This window comes from Ursus maritimus, unplaced genomic scaffold, assembly GCF_017311325.1.
Source record: "Ursus maritimus isolate PB19 unplaced genomic scaffold, ASM1731132v1 scaffold_24, whole genome shotgun sequence".
In the NCBI taxonomy this organism is placed as follows: Eukaryota; Metazoa; Chordata; class Mammalia; order Carnivora; family Ursidae; genus Ursus; species Ursus maritimus.
Window position 1 is genome coordinate 19634331 of NW_024424897.1, and position 16812 is coordinate 19651142.

Here is a 16812-nt window from a genome sequence, read left to right on the forward strand (position 1 = left end):
TTTTCCTCTTCTTGCCCTCTGCCTCCCCCCCCACACACACATGTGCACTCTCTCTCTCTCTCACTCTCTCTCAAATAAGTAAGTAAATAACTAAATAAATAAAATCTTTAAAAAATATATCTGGTATTAGACATAATAGGAAAGAAGTGCTCTTACTGGATCGATGCCAAAAGGGTATGGTCCACCAAAAACTCCACGGACAGATGGGTTCAACTGCAGAACAGGGTTCCCCCGAAGCGTCTCATCCCTACCACGTTAGGAGAAAAGTTCCATTTATTTTTATCAAGAGAGGGAAACTGCTGGGGTCCAAAACTGATCCTAAAAGAAACTACTACAGCTGTCTTGTCTCTTCAATAAAAGAGGAGGGACTAGCATCTGAGAATGAGGAGGGATCAGAAATAACAAAAGGGGGGCGCCTGGGTGGCACAGTGGTTGGGTGTCTGCCTTCGGCTCAGGGCGTGATCCCGGCGTTCTGGGATCGAGCCCCGCGTCGGGCTTCTCTGCTGGGAGCCTGCTTCTTCCTCTCCCACTCCCCCTGCTTGTGTTCCCTCTCTCGCTGGCTGTCTCTATCTCTGTCGAATAAATAAATAAAATCTTAAAAAAAAAAAAAAAAGAAATAACAAAAGGCCACAACAAACAAACACACCTATCCAACTAAGTAGGGAATTTGGGGGAATCTGCTTTTAATTTACAAAAAGAAACAATGTACCTAAATTTATAGTTCCAGTTTCTTTCTTTCTTTTTCCTAAGTAGGCTCCACACCTAGTGTGGACCCCAATATAGGGCTTGAACTCACGACCTCAAGATCAAGACCTGAGCTGAGATCAACAGTCAGATGCCTAACTGACTGGGCCACCCAGGCACCCCAGGCACTCAGTTTCTTGGTAGTGCTGAAGGAATCACAAACACTTGCCAGGCTGGGGCATTAATAAGAGGGGACATGCATTCTTCTGAAACAGAGACGCTGTCTGCCACTTCCTAAAGAAGTATAAGGTTACCTCTTGTCTGGAAAATCAGAGCTGAACACGAAAGGAATAACCTTTGACTTTGAGCTTCTTTGCAACTTACGTCCAATTATACAAAGTGAACATCGGCCGTACGCTCCAGGATGACCCGAAGATATTAAGAGACTTGGAAAAGCAATCATTGTAGATGAGGCCAGTGTAGATGGAAAACACACCCATCAGCAGAATAATGTACCGGCCGCTGAATACAGTGCTAAACATCTGGGAACCGGAAGAAAGAAGTCAGTGAAACACACTCCCTGTGGCTCGTGCTGTGACAACATTATTGAGAATTTTTGACCCTTCTTCTCACATTAATTTACTCCACCCACCCCAGGTCAGAGAGCTTAAAGGCCAAAAGACAATGCTAACAAGAAATTACTTTCACAGCACATGACCACTTTAGAGTTAAAATGAACATTGAAACAGCCTCTATAACTTCTCTATAAATTCATGGATAAAAGACTTCCGGATCATAATTTTATAATGAATGCTTGAGAAATTACAAAGTTTCAGTCCAACGCAGATGAAGCAAACATTACCTCATTCTCATTCTTCTGAGAGAGGATCCGGCTCTCCCTCAATACCATCCATACGGCAAAAAGGGTCATCAAAATACCATGGCCAAAGTCCCCAAACATCACAGCAAACAGGAAAGGGAAAGTGATGATGGTATAGGGAGCTATGAAGAAAGCAGAGGAAAAAAGTACAGAAAACCGCAACCACCAGCAGCAGATCACATTCCTCCTCATCCTCTAAGATTAGTACAAGGGCACCCATTCCCTAGCTGTTGGTCAGATGGACTCCCAGAGAAAACCTTCCATGGCAGGATCTGGGCGTCCTCACAAAGCAGCTGGGATGAGATCAGGGCTACCGCTAGCATTTTAAACACAGAACACAGGAAGTGAAAGTTTTGTCTCTAGCCCCGGCAAGAGTGTGGTTTGTTCTTTGATTCCTTTCCTCTAAACCCCGGAACACTGCTCCTTTGATCGGCCAGCTTTCTTCTCTTGGGCAGCAACCATTTCTCAGCTGAATAAAGCTCGCAGGTTGAGTGGGAGAAAGCCCAGAACCCACAGCAAAGCCAGTCCTGGGGAAGACTCCAGCTAAAAACAAATTCTCAGACTCGATTTAATAATTAACTCTCCTGTTTTTGCTTTGTGAAATCTGCTTTGTGTCTAAAATGGTCAAAAATTGCTATATTTTCTCTGTCTAACCTGGAATAGGGAAGCCATTTAAAAATATCTAACATCTCAGAAAAAAAACTTTTTGCTTAAAGCACTTCCTACAAATGGTATGCTAGAGAAAGCCAGGTGTTTCACAGTTGTGAGGGCACACAAAAGAATCCAACCCGCTGAGCTCACACCTATAAAACCACCTCTTAGAACAGTGCCACCCAGCAATAAACCTCCCTCCCTGTGTCAAAATGGGCACCTCCTAGAAGGAATCACTACAGCTGAAGTCTTGACAACATCATTAGTTTTATGCCAGTTACTCAAGAACATTTGAAGGGAGGCATTAGAAGAAACAAACAAACAAAAAATAAAACCTCTAGAGGGAGAAGATTCAAGCTTTTTCACCTGGATTGATCTCTCGATAAGTTCCAATTCCGTAAGCATCAACTATGTTCTGAAAGCCATATGTGAACTTGTTCGTTTTGTTATAGGTTGGCGGTGTCTGATTTGTTTGCATCCTGTTCAGAATAGAGGGCACAGTGGAACCACTGTGTTCCTGGGAAACATTAAACACATATGTCAAAATTAGATAATCCTAATTGTGGTGGTTACACAGATATATATATATATTTATTAAAACTCATCAGACTACACATATAAAATGGGTGCATTTTATTTTATGTAAATTGTATCTCGATCTTGCCCAGTCTTTGGAGAAATTGGAACTAGGTATAAAATCTACAATGAAAGATTTAAATTAAATGTTGGAAAGAATATCCTTATGTGAGAAAATTCAAATCTAAAATGTGCAACCAAAGAAAACATGAAACTTCCTTGTCTGTAGACATCCTCATCTGCCTTTCTAAGAGTATCGTTGTTCTCTCCTTTAATGGAGAAAACAGCATTATCTTCTCAAACTCTAACTACTAGACAGGACTGCTAGGTGATCTCTCAGAAGCAGTCTGATGGGGGTGCCTGGATGGCTCAGTCAGTTAAGCGTCCGTCTTCTGCTTATGTCATGATCTTGGGGTCCTGGGATTGAGCCCTTCACTGGGCTCCCTGCTCAGCAGGGTCTGCTTCTCCCTCTCCTTCTGCCCCTTCCTCCCCTCCATCCACTTGTGCTCTCCCACCCTCCCTCTCAAATAAATAAATAAAATCTTAAAAAAAAAAACAAAACCAACCAGTCTGAGGGGCAGAGAGAATGGACAAAGAAACTGATGTTCTGGTCAGGAGCTATTCTGAAGAATCATGGGTATATGACCAAGTCATTTGGTCTTTATTTTTTTATTTATTTTTTTTACTATTTATTTTGAGAGAGAGAGAGCGTGCATGCACACATGAGTGGGGGGAGGGGGAGAGGGAGAGGGAGAGAATCTCAAGCAGACTCCATGCTGAGCATGGAGCCCGATGTGGGGCTGGATCTCACGACCCTGAGATCATGACTTGAGCCAAAATCAAGAGTCAGACATGCAACCGGCTAAGGACTGAGGCACCCAGGTGCCCCGTCATTTCATCTTTTTTGAACTGCAGTTTCCACACTTGGAAAACAAGGGTATACAAGATGTATTGTTAGGATGCGAGAGGAGTACAAGATAAGTACATCCAGGAACTCTGAAAGTAAAAATGCCGTAAGAATGTAATCAATTAATGTTACTATGGATGGGAACCTCTCTTCCTGGCTGCACTCCCAGTTGTGGGGGACTCACCGTGCCCCTTCTGAGTGCAAACTGGATGGAGTCGAGGTCGGTGACGGGGCACCAGACCTCTGCGATCAGGCACTTCTGGGTCACGTCGATGTTGCACAGGTTCAGGGTGTGGTAGATGGCCTTCATCTTGCGCACCTTGATGAACCAGACACGGATGTTCTTAGCAGCTGCCTGCAGGACCCTCTGGCGGTGGTCCTCTGTTTGATTGAGAACCTTGTGGGAGAGAAAGGAACAAGGAGAGATCCTTCGACACCAGGCTGAGGTCTCAGGATATGAATGACAAAGAGGCACGGCTTTGTGAGAAGGGCTGCTAGGGATTTATTCTTCTTCTGACTAGAATGGCTTTTTTGGGAGGGTGGGGAGCAAATTACAAGAAATTAGAGCTTTAGTTACGTTCATTTTCATTTGGCTTCAAGCTGAAGAGAAACCTGAGGAAATCGTTTTTAGTTTCTCTCTATTTATCTTCCCACCAAATCCACAGCTCACCTGGATCATTAAAGAGCAATGGCTTTCCACGTAGAATCTGTAACTCAGACTCAAAGAAGTCTGCATCATACGGCTGGGAATTGACAAAATCCACACTTAAAAACAGTAAGCTGCAAAATGCCCTGGACATAAGCCAGCATCAGGGAATGATGGGAAAGAGGCAGTGGTGAATACCGTCTGCCTATGCCAAGAGACTCCATGCCAGGGAACAAGGGACAGGAGACATGATGGGGTCAGAAGGACTCAAGGCCTTAGAGGAGATTTAGACTGCCACATACCACTGTTATCATGGGGCAGATAAGGCTTTATCTTTCTGTCAGGCTTCGGGGGGGGGGGGGGGGGGGGGGGTGCTGATCCTTTGGAAACCAGGACATATTGCCCTCACAGGAATCAGGCACCAAGACTGGAGTGGGAGGTAGGGGCAGGGACACTTCACACTCTACCGTCTTGTTTATCACCATTTAAGATTTCAACAGCAGGAGAGCGGCTAAGCCAATCGGCCCACCACTCGCACTTCTGCATGAAAATTGACCTTAAATCTCCACCTTTCTTTAAAATGTACAATGCTCCATCGTACCTGGCTCATCAAGTCAATTCAGAAAAAAGTAGTAACTACTTTCTGGGGCACTAGGTGGTGACTTCCACAGAGCTTTATATTTATTTATTTATTTATTTAAGGAGGAGGAAGGTTTTATTTTATTTTTAATTTTTTTATTTATTTGGGGGCGCCTGGGTGGCGCAGTCGTTGAGCATCTGCCTTCGGCTCAGGACGTGGTCCCGGCATTCTAGGATCGAGTCCCACATCAGGCTCCTCCACTGGGAGCCTGCTTCTTCCTCTCCCACTCCCCCTGCTTGTATTCCCTCTCTCGCTGGCTGTCTCTCTCTGTCAAATAAATAAATAAAATCTTAAAAAAAAAAAAACACAAGATTTTTATTTATTTGACAGAGAGACACAGCGAGAGAGGGAACACAAGCAGGGGGAGTGGGGGAGGGAGAAGCAGGCTTCCCACTGAGCAGGGAGCCCGATGCAATGCGGGGCTCCATAGAGGGTTTAAAAAAAAAAAAAAAAAAAAAAAGCATACTAGAGAAACTCTTGTATCACTTGAGAAGGAACAAAGTTATTTTCTCTCCTTCTGGCTGTTGACAATTTTACAACTACTATTCAAACTTCTAGAAGGATGCTGGATAAACCTGTAAGCAATGCCCTATCTACTTTTCTCTTTCCCCATCCCCCACCCCCACATCTCACTCCTTGATACTCAATCCCTTTTATTATTATTATTTTATTATTATTTTAAAAGATTTTATTTTTAAGTAATCTCCACACCCAACATGGGGCTCGAACTCACAGCCCTGAGATCGAGTTGCATGCTCTACCAACTAAGCCAGCCAGGCACCCCTCAATTCCTTTTTAAAGTTTCAGTTCATACGGCTGGGTATTTCAAAGATCAAATTCTGACCATGTTGCCCATGCCTTTTAAAAATCTACGCGTAAGTCTTGGAGGGGATAAGATAGCCCTAGAACCCAGACCAGGCTAATTGGCCTATCACCTACCAGCAGTTCTAAAAAACTCTCTTCCCTTGGTTAAACAGGTAAGTGTATCTCAAAGGAGCTAGAAATAGGTCAAGTTGGTGGGTCACAGACAATGGGAGTTGGAGGGAAAGATGACAAAGCGAGTTAAAATGGGAGTTACAACATGTCTGACAATTTTGCCCCTGCTGGAAAGAACTGTCTTTGAGATTAAGTACAGTGGGCCCCCTTATCTGTAGGGGACACCACCCAAGACCCCCAGTGGGTGCCTGAAACCGTGAATACTGCCTAACTATATATAGTGTGTTTTTTTCTATACACACATACCTATGATGTTTAATTTAAAAATTATGCAAAGAGATTAACAATAATAGAATAGAATAATTATAACAATATGCTATAATAAAAGTCATGGGAATGTGGTCTCTCTCTCTCTAAATATCATATTGTACCGTATTCACCCTTCTTGTGAGGATGGGAGAAGGTACAATGTCTACGTGAGAAGATGAAGTGAGGTGAATGATGTAGGCATGTGACGTAGGCTACTACTAACCTTCTGACCTCGTCAGGGGGAGGATCATGTTTCAGACCCGGAGTTTACTGTGGGTACCTGAAACCTCAGAAGGCAAAATCGCAGATAAGGGGGGGTGGGCACTACTGTATGTTTTAATGTTTCAAGAGGGCAATCGTCACATCCTTTCAACAGGGAACAAAGCTCCAACTGGCCACGCTTTCCTTCCATGTACGCCTCAATCATGACTCCATCCTTAGGACCTCATGACAACCATGGAGCGTATAAACCACACTGGTGAGGTGGTAAAAATCTAACGCAGTCTCTTCTTGGGTACCAGACTTACAGTAGGACTCTCTGGCTAGACCATGTGGTTAAGACCTGAGGTGACCAGAAGTTAAACACCAAGCTGTTAAAAGCAGCTGCCTCTGGAAGGACAGAGTATGTGAGAGACGGCAGAACTGACTCGATGCGTACTTCTGTATTACTTGATTTTTTTTCTCAACTAAGTATACTTTTTTTTTACTCATAAAAAATACCTCAGACTCATGAGGGAAACTGAATACTCGAAGCAACAACAATTTCAGATGTATAGCATTCCTGTCGCGTTTGAGGATGATTAACGCTGTTATGCTATTTTTAACAGTCATTCCCTGAAACTTTTCTCCAGCTCCCAAGGGCACAAGTTACCCATGGACACTTCTTATTTTGGCATCCTGGCGGCTGTGGGTGCCAAATAAACTGTTAGTGTTTCAAGGAAGGAGAACGGTCTTCGATTATAGTATTTCACACACACAAAAATTCCCTCCAGCCCTCTGGTACCATTTGGAGATCGTCAATCCTGGTATTAACTCCAGAAGCCATTTCCTTCCTCTCCTGTGGTGTCTCAGGACAGGGATAGAGTGAGGCCCGGAACCTGGAACACACAGACACAGCCTGATGAACACGGAAGTTTCTTTTTTTTTTTTTAAAGATTTTATTTATTTATGTGACAGAGAGACAGCCAGCGAGAGAGGGAACACAGCAGGGGGAGTGGGAGAGGAAGAAGCAGGCTCATAGCGGAGGAGCCCGATGTGGGGCTCGATCCCGGAACGCCAGGATCACGCCCTGAGCCGAAGGCGGACGCTTAACGACTGCGCTACCCAGGCGCCCCGAACACGGAAGTTTCTTAACCTCAGAAAGTAAGCTTAATGTACCAGAAGGACCAAAACAGGATTAGCTCAGACTCGTGCGCTGATCATTAACAAATATGAAGTGTCCTATAGATGGAGCAATAACATTTGAACTATTTGACATTCTCTGCAGCTACTGAATTCCCTTAGATTAAAATTTTAAAAACTCAGGAATACAAATCATATTGTAAATTACTAGAGAAAAATGGCACGGATAAGAGACTTTATGGGCAGAATTTCAGAAAAGTGTGCGGGCACAGTGCCTATGGCACACTGCTTGGTATATAAACCCATTGTCCTGGAACAATGAAGCATTTATAAACCATGAGTCCTAATTACTTTTTTCCAAAGAAAGGAAATTATGGTTTTGACAGTACTTTTAAAAATGAACTTAGGTCATTTTTAATTGTTTAAAATAGCCCTAATATCATTAAAAGATATATGCGCTGTGTCAAAGTAGACTAAAAGCGTTATTGTTTCGCTATTCTATACTCTGAGGCTTAAGAGTCAGGCAGCCTGGCTACACCCTCAGGGAGGCACAATTCTCTTACCCTTCACAGATCTTCTTGACTCTGTTTTTCAGCTGATCGCCTTGGAAGAAAATGATGAATACGGACTTGTGCACGTAGTCACCCTGGGCCCCAAACCCAAAACAGAGAATTCAGACTCCTGGCCTGGAAGAAAATTTCTTAAATACCCAACTGTCTTGGTGATACTGGAACAACGGGAGTCTTTGAAGGATATGGCAACCCTGCACTTGAATTATCATCCTCCATCCATTTAAGCTCTGCTCCAAGAACATTTGCCCTGTAGTCTCTCATTCACAAAAAAAACCCTTCTGTATTTGTTTTTAAGCTCAACCCTGAGCTGAACACAGACGCTAAGATGATTCTCCTTGTAGCTCCATAGAGCCCTTTTTACCAATTCAACTTCAAACCTCACACTGCCTGAGTAAGGATGGAGGAGAGGAAAGGAAGCCATTCCCATTTGTTCCATGCTTAGAAGTTCCCAGATAAAGGGGACTGAGGAACTATAAGGAAGAGAGGGTTTGGGGAAGAATGCTGATGTGGAATCTCATGCTTCATGCTAAGTTTGATCTAAGGGACAGGGAGGAGGGCTATTCCAAATACCAAGTTCACATGTGAAATCTGACACAAGGACTACAGGGAAAGATAAAAAAAAAAATAAGCCTAACTGGTGTTAACCATCCTCTGGTTGCCTGTATTTTCTCATATTCCTAGAGTTTTTATAATAAAAAACAAACTAACTTTAGAAGGATAAAAGGAAATGAGGAGTGAAGAAAATGGGGCAAAGAGTCTTAAATCCCTAAATTCTCCAGAACGGAGAATAAACTGGAGCACATACATTCCTGTGCTGCCGCTCTGCTGTCGCTATCCAGACCCCTTCCCTTAATTTGTTGATAAAAGAATGTTTCTGTTGCCCAGAAACCTGGCTGAATATTCCTGAGAAGAGCTCCACATTAGGAGTCACTGCAGACTGCGATGTCCCCACAACGCGAGGACAGCCTTCGGTGAATCTGCACAACTGCTCCTCTCGGGGCTCACTGAACCCTAAGTGCCCCACGCTCCTGTTCAGGAGGATAAAAGGATAAAAGCCTCAGATACCCAGACCATTTCAGCTGCATGACCCAACCACTCTGAGAAGTCTCACAATCCAATCTCTCTTCGTGGAGCAAAAGATACTAATTTAAGAAAATCCAAAAGATAATTTTCAACAGAAAATCCAAGTCCAGGCTTCCAAATATTACCAATACAAAAGTAAAGTAAATTTCTTTGCAGAACATTTCATGTTCCTTGCGTGTGATCCCTGAAATCAGGATTCACCACACTTAGCGTAGGCTGATGTTAAGAGCTCCGTCCCATTATGCCAAATGCCAAGATGTTTAGCCAGTCCTACTTTGCAAAGAACTGGGTAGGGAAGATCCTCCGATCTTGCACAATATAGTATTTTTAAACTAAGTTTCTAAATCTCCCAACAAACAAGTAGACAAAGAACCTTACCAACTAAAAATTTCATCAACTTATAAAGCTCATAGTTAAGAGGAACTCTCTCTTCTTACACATTGATATTACCAAACTTGGAACCAGATGTCATGCTCTAATCTTCATAGAAAGTTAATTTTCTTTTGGCCTCTGAGAAGTAACAGAAAGTATATAAAGCTGAAGTTTAAAATAAAGGGGAAAAACATATTTATAGTCCAAATAATACCGACATAGGTGGGGCTCGAAAATGTCTATGCATCTGTCAGTATAAATCATCGGTACTCAGAGGACGGAAGCTGAGAGGTAAGGAGTAGTACTTCCTATTCGCAGATCAAGGCGGGGGGAAACATAAGGGCTCCTCTGCGGGAGGGTCAGATTTAGGTGGTACCATGCAGTGTTACTGCTCTGAGCTCCCTTTACAAGACCTACTCCACAGGACGCAATTTCCTTGTCTTACAGTCACAGGATCCTCCAGGGGATTCTCGATTTCAGCCTGTCGCAGGAACACATTCCCCCGGCACACCCGCCAAAGCATGCGCTCAAAAGTAGGGATGCGCTCCCGGTTAATCACACCAGCCACGAAGCTGTGGGGAGAAGAGCCAGATGGGGAACTCTATTCCACGCCATGGGATGGAAGGCTTTAAGACAAAGAAAGGAAGTGAGGGGAGGGGGGCAAACAGGACAAACGCAAGGCTATGCAGTGTTATGTCGAGGGCTCCCAAAGTCTTCTTCCCAGAACCAGGAGAGGGCTGACAGAAGAGCTCAGGAACTGAATCCAAAGTGACGTAGGAACACCTCTCAAGAGGCTCGGAAGAAAACACTTCCTGGAAACAAGTGAATGCCCAGCTTCACTACTCTTTTGATAGCAAAATTGAATGTGGCCCCACCGAGTTACAGAGGGCTGAAGGAGTACTTACCCAAGTCTTAGAGGTGTGCCTCTTCCCATCTCACTTGGCTCCAAGAGGGACGAGGACTCTTCCAACAAGTCTGGATCCGCCATCTGCTGATGATGCAATTCAGCCTGAATTCACAAATCAATTAATATCTAATGAAAATAGTTAGTGGCATGCAGGGAACGAGGAACCAGGAGATAAGTTCAGAAAATAAAGAAGGAAAAGAAGAAAACCACCAAAAGAGACGACATACCCACAAAAATAGGGGAAGAAAACAAAGGAAAGAAACAAGAGGAAAAGAAAGCTTAACTGTCCCAGTAAAGCATCTGGGGAAATGGTTTTTGAAATAAAGAATAAAGGGGAAAAAAAACCACTAAATAATGGTGACAATGTATAAATCTGTTACTTGGTGGAAACCATTTTTTCTGTGTTTCCCTGAATGAGCCATGAAAGTACCAGGAAATACCTGTGCGTGTGGATGGAAGCTGAAATGTTTCTCCGTTTTCAGCAAAACCAAAGCAACTCTGAAGATACTCTCAACATCACATTTCCAGGCAGCTACAGACTAGAATTTTCACTGGGTGGGAATGTGAAAGATGGAGACTCTCTTTCCAAGGAAGAAAGCAAGGCACCGCCACCGTCGTGAGCACAGCGTGATAGGGAGAAAAGTGGAAGGGGCGTTTCCACATGTCTGGGTTTCCATGCTCTTCAAAATTCAGAACATGACAGCTTTCAGCATGGCCACTGTATAAAATGCCCCAAGCCATGGGATTTAGAGTATTTCCTTCTCCAAAAGGAGAAGCAGCACAGCAGCTGGGCAGGCCAGGGACTCCACTGCATCAACAAAGGGAAGGAGAAGTGAAAGCCTATCTGAATGTCCTAGTTTCTGACCAGGAATCTAGGAATATTAAAAAGTTCATGTTAGGCCATATAGTTAAGGGTCACTGAGAACAAAGTGGAAGCCAATAATCTCAATCAAGTGAAGATAACGTAACCGATAATAAACCAATATAGAGTATGTTGGCTCGTTTAATGGTTCAGATTTAAAATGATTTCCACCATGACAGTTTATACAATGAAATGAAGGAGGAGAGGGACCTTCTCAGATGGAAGTCTATACTTCCTAGACTCTCTCTTTCCAAAACATCCTACCACCTTTTATTCTTATCAGGAAGGAGAAGCTGCTCTAAAAAAAGGCCAATCAACTTCTCTGCCACCTGATCTCCCCAACTTTAATATCCACACACTGCTTGTTTGACCAAAGACTAGAAATAAGCCAGAATAATCTTCCTTCTCAAAAGCAAAACTAAACAAAAAAATCAGGAGAATTTTTCTCTATCATTTTCATTCCAAACACCAATTCGATTCTCTTCCTGTTAACCTTATGATCAAAAAATGTCACAAGGGAACCTCACTTGATAAGTGATAGGACCATAAAGGTAAAGTCAAGGGGTGTGGGGGAGGGCTTTAGGATTGAGTATAAACCAGAGGATAAAAACCAAATGATAAGGCTGAAAGCCTAAAAAAAAACAGAAAGAAATTTCTGGGGACGTGAATTCTAAAAGTTGATGCAAGATCAACATTCAACCTTCCCTCCACCTCCTCCCCACCCCCCAAAAAAAAGAAAAGAAAGAAAAGGAAGGGCAGGCCCTGAGTACGTCAGAGGGCAGACAAATACTGTCATGAGATGTGAAAAAGTTTAAGAAGAGATAATGGGGGCAATAGGTTTCCACTTGCTATCGAATGGAAGTTTAGGGGGCTTTTTTTGGTTTCTTCTTAATATCAGATCAGCTGATTGCAAGCCACAGGCAACACATTTTAAGGATCTAGATGACTACCTCATTTCAACTTGTTCTTGGGATGTCCCTTGGCAAAAGCCCGCGAAACTGACTGCTCGCCACAAGACTTCTGCCTACTTCCCCGCAGGGTTCACAAGACCTGCTTTCAGTAAAGCCAAAAGATGAGGCACAGTGCAAACATCTGTGCCCTACAGGGGACAACTGCTGGAGCAGCAAAGAGAGCTGAAGAGCTAGACTACGCTGTCGTCTACTGCTGGCCTGGGACTCAGGGGGCGTAAAACCTCAACAGAATTAAAATGAAAAGAAAACTCGCACTAATAGTCTAATTAATAATTTCACTACTTCGTACTTCAGAATCCTACATTTTAGAGAGGGAAGTCAAACATTTTTAAGTAAAATAACTGTGCCTCATGGGGAACTAGGAGGGCCAGAACTGCTCACTGAGGGCCTTTAAGACAATCTCTGAAACCGCATCGTGGGGTATCTGAATCCTATTCTGGGTTTCCGAATAGCAGTAACAACACTGCCCGTGTGCGTCTGAATTACTCGCTGTGCTCTCCGGTTCACCTTTCCCCCAGTCGGAACACTAAGACCAGATGCCCTGAAAGAGGAAGCAGCAGAATCTCAGCAGCACCCTGTCGACAGCACACCCAGGTCAAGCTGCGTTAATTACCAAGAGCAAACGCTTTTACTTCCAGCTACATTGAGAGAGAAATCACATTTCGTCACTTAAGGTATTCGCCCAAGCCCCAGAGGAGATGGCAGATGGGAAAGAAAAGTAAAGAAAAGCAGATGGATGGAAGACTCAGAAGGAAAGGAAGGCAGGGACCTGCATGCCATTAACCATTACTTTTCCAGTCTTCTTTACGCTCTCATATGTTAGGGTGCTTATGGTAAAAGATGCAGAGAATTCTCTCCAGCTCTTACAGTTCTTCATAAGCAAGAAGACTGAGAAAAGGATAATCATTAACAAGTCATTTTAAATGCTCTGGATAAGAAATGGCTAAGTCGAATTTGTAATCATCTTAAATCATAAGAATGTTCAATTTATGTTTACTCTTCCCCTTCCAGACATCCTGCCAATCATGACCGCTATGCCTAAAGATGGAAAGAATCATTTCCTGATTTAGCCATTTTCTGCTAACTCATTATTATAAATTATTGATCATGTTCACCAAATTATATAAAAAAGAAGGGTCTGAACTGGTCGTGTTTCAGGCCATTTGCAAACACTAATTTCAGGCATGGAAGACGATCTCGTGAAAAAAATCACGTTTCCGAGATTTGAGGGTCCCAAGTTTATCTTTTGCATTATGTAAAGTGCGCACTCACGAGCACAGATGCACTTACTCTGTGAGGTCTCATTTCCTATCAAGGCAGTGACACGCGAGGCTGCTGTCTGGCAAGAGCAGGGCAAGGGCCATTGAAAGGGACCTGGCGGAGCCTATGAGCTAGCGGCAGGCCTCCGCAAGGCATGGACTCTGCACTCGGAGTAGAAAGGCAGAGTAGCTCTTGTCAGAAGACTCCCCGCGCTACGGTGAGGGTGCTAGGAACAAGACAGACTGATGACAAAAGCAGCCAAAGAATCTCTCACAGCCAAGGCCTCACGCTCAAAAGTACTTCGAGATTATTACCAAAAAAAAAAAAAAAAAAAAATTTTGCCTGAGTAAGGGGCAAAACAATCCATTGTGGATTGGGCATGAAGGTCATGAAGACTTCCAGCCTGCCTTCTCAGCATGGGTGTTTCATGTTTCGATTTATTAATCATAAAGAAAATTCCTAAATCCAGAACTTACGATTTTAAAACTGTGATCATCTTTCCAAGTGATTTCTCTTATTTTGTTTTTAGTACCTTGTTTTTAGTAACAAGTATTGTTTAAAAACAATTCAAGTAACTGCTGCCCATAAGGGAGTCCATTTGCCAGTCTTTATTCAGATTTTCTCTCAGAATGAACTAGACAAGGAAGCCTATTCCATTCCTTAAACTCAGGAGGTTATGAAAGACATTTGCATACACTTCAGCAACATCCCAGTCATAAACAAAGACTATATCAAAAGGGGAAAGGGGGGGGAGGGCAAAAGAATTAAGCCCCAAGTGATGCTCAAAGTACCTGAGTTTTGATTCTGAGGCCAGTTGAAACTGGATCTGCGGGCAGCAGCTTGGACACATTTAGAAAAGCACACATCTGTGGGCATATGGAGGGACTGTGTTCTGGCATGTTTCCTGATATGACTAAGCGATGCATTCCTTGACCATGTCTTACTCATCTTGTGCCTCACGCAGAGTAGGTGCTCATTAAATGCTCAGTGAATTAATGAATATAAATACAATAACAGTTTAGGCAGTGCACAACGGGAATTCCAGATTACTTGTTCATTAAAACCATATGGCAAAAGTGGCCATGCCTGTTGCAAAAGACCTGGAACACTTGGAAAGAGTTAATCACACTGTCCCACACCCTCTAATGCAATGAGATATCGGGGACTGGTGAAAGAAGTTTCTGTCAGTCTCAAAATTCTCCACTCAGTGAGCAAGCTGAATATTCACACCAAACCTCTCTTGATACATAGCCAGATTCTGATTCTTGGGATGATCTCGCAATTAAATTCTTATGAGCTTTTCCCTGGTCCCTTGCCCCAACAGATTTTTTTAATTAGCATGGCTTGTCTGAGTCAGTCCCTAGTTACTGAGGAATGTATCACATCTTCAGCTGACTTTCTGGAGCCCAGTGTTTCACAAACTAGTGCGCCTCAGAGTCACCTTGTGAAAACAGATCACTGGGCCCCCCCTCAGAGTTTCTGATTCCCTGAGTCTGGAGGGAGGACTAGTAATGTCCATTCTGACAAGTTCCCAGGTGAGGCTCATGCTGCTAGTTACAGAGCCCGGGCTCCAGTCTAGAGGGCTAGAGAGTTGGTCTTTTCTTAAAAGACAGATATTAAAAGTAGAACTGAGAATACATCACCTGGGGCACCTGGGTGGCTCAGTGGGTTAGGCATCTGCCTTCAGTTCAGGTCATGACCCCGGGGTCCCCCAGGGAGCCTGTTTCTCCCTCTCCCCACTGCTCATGCGCTCTCTCGCTCTCTCAAATAAATAAATAAATAAAATCTTAAAAACAGAGACAGAGAATATATCACGTGCTAACTAAAACGGGCCTTCTATTTTCAAAAAGCTTTGTCAAATTTTGTTGTTGTTGTTGAGCCAAGGAAATAAAGAATTTTATGGAAGGCACACCGAACAGTGGCTGGACCAATAGCTGAAGTGTCTGATATTGCTAATCTGGTGGCAAAGACACCTTACTGTAAAAAAGAGAGTTACTGATATCTTAGGCCACCAATAAAGCAAGTCCAAGCTGAAAGCTAAGACTCCTTTCCAGGGGTAATTAGGAGAAGGAAGCCTTTTGAAAACCTTGCTCCCATGCCTTTCCATGGGCTCACCTCAGCAAACTGTCATGTGCAACCTACATTTTTAACCCAGGAACTGATTTACATTTTTCCCTATAAAGTAGTGCAATTGAGTTTCCGTGAAAATCCAGGAATTTCAAAAACAGGCATCCTACCAATATTTCCATACAACATAAAGAGAAACTCTTGAAAAATTAAAATGTGACGTGCTATGTGGATAGTTACAAATGTGCTCATGATTGATAAGCAAACATAGAGAATAAAATAAAAATAAAAATTTGACGATAAAAGTTCGGAGATTAAAACTTCGTTATAATTTCACGTAGGACCAAATCTGTCTTGTTGCTTTAACTTTTACCTGAAGCCTTTACTTACCTTAAAATATAATGTAAAAATTTCGGTTATGTTTACACAACTACTTTAGGGTTCCCTTCCCCATCTTGTGATGAAAAATTGCAGAAAATGCAAAAATATACAAAACCATGACTGGCTGTGTACTGCATGAAAAATGGAACAAAATCTGACATTTCTTCAACTAAAACGGTGCAAAAATGGTATTGCTTTCAAACTAGCAAATTAAAATAATTTCTGGAATAACAACATGGCCCACTTGCGCAGGTGTAATATCAGCTGCTCAAATACTAAAAGAAACAATAGTCTGACCTCATCGAAAAACTGCTGAGTTTTGCGAAGTATAAATTTTAATTCAGTCAGTTCCAGGAAATTTCTCTTCAGAGCTTCCTGGTTTGTGTTGATTTCCTTCAGTTCGTTTTCAATCTTCTCAAAATTGGCCTACAGGGGAAAAAAAAAATCAGACTATTAACTTAAACTAAGTTCAATATGCTTGTTCTGAAAGACAGATGAATTCATCCATCCCACAGAACTCCTGCCACCCTCATGGTTCAAACACATTTTATATCTACCCGGCAAATGTCATTTTACCGGGGCAATTTTGTTTATGAAAATTTTTTGTTTAACATCATCTGTCTTTAGAAGTTCTATTACACACGTGGTTGAATTTCTCAGGGGACTTTGGATAGATAAAATATTGAAAAGTCTGCTGCTTATTCATTTAGTCTATGAGATTAATAAATTACTAGATAAGGTGACATTAATCTAATAAGGTTTCAATA

General features: G+C 42.7%; 1 protein-coding gene and 1 long non-coding RNA gene across 7 annotated transcripts in view; one reads left to right on the forward strand and one right to left on the reverse strand.

The window, feature by feature from the left end:
• Nucleotides 1-8788, forward strand: part of LOC121104987 — an 18248-nt gene extending 9460 nt beyond the window's left edge. Inside the window, exon 2 of the long non-coding RNA XR_005837376.1 lies at nucleotides 8166-8788. This is a non-coding gene — a long non-coding RNA (uncharacterized LOC121104987). The remainder of the gene's footprint in view (nucleotides 1-8165) is intronic.
• The window catches only part of ATP6V0A1 (ATPase H+ transporting V0 subunit a1), a 58884-nt gene that overhangs the window by 23113 nt on the left and 18959 nt on the right, over nucleotides 1-16812 (reverse strand). For 4 of the 6 annotated variants that reach the window (XM_040640598.1, XM_040640594.1, XM_040640597.1 and 1 more), the window contains 10 exons: nucleotides 16343-16471; nucleotides 10503-10606; nucleotides 10043-10169; nucleotides 8134-8216; nucleotides 7233-7326; nucleotides 3883-4095; nucleotides 2582-2732; nucleotides 1547-1686; nucleotides 1069-1226; nucleotides 157-247 (listed from right to left, as the gene is read on the reverse strand). In XM_040640598.1, coding sequence (XP_040496532.1) covers nucleotides 157-247; nucleotides 1069-1226; nucleotides 1547-1686; nucleotides 2582-2732; nucleotides 3883-4095; nucleotides 7233-7326; nucleotides 8134-8216; nucleotides 10043-10169; nucleotides 10503-10606; nucleotides 16343-16471 — 1290 coding nt within the window. The remainder of the gene's footprint in view (nucleotides 1-156; nucleotides 248-1068; nucleotides 1227-1546; nucleotides 1687-2581; nucleotides 2733-3882; nucleotides 4096-7232; nucleotides 7327-8133; nucleotides 8217-10042; nucleotides 10170-10502; nucleotides 10607-16342; nucleotides 16472-16812) is intronic. The other 2 variants (XM_040640599.1, XM_040640596.1) reach the window with 1 other exon arrangement.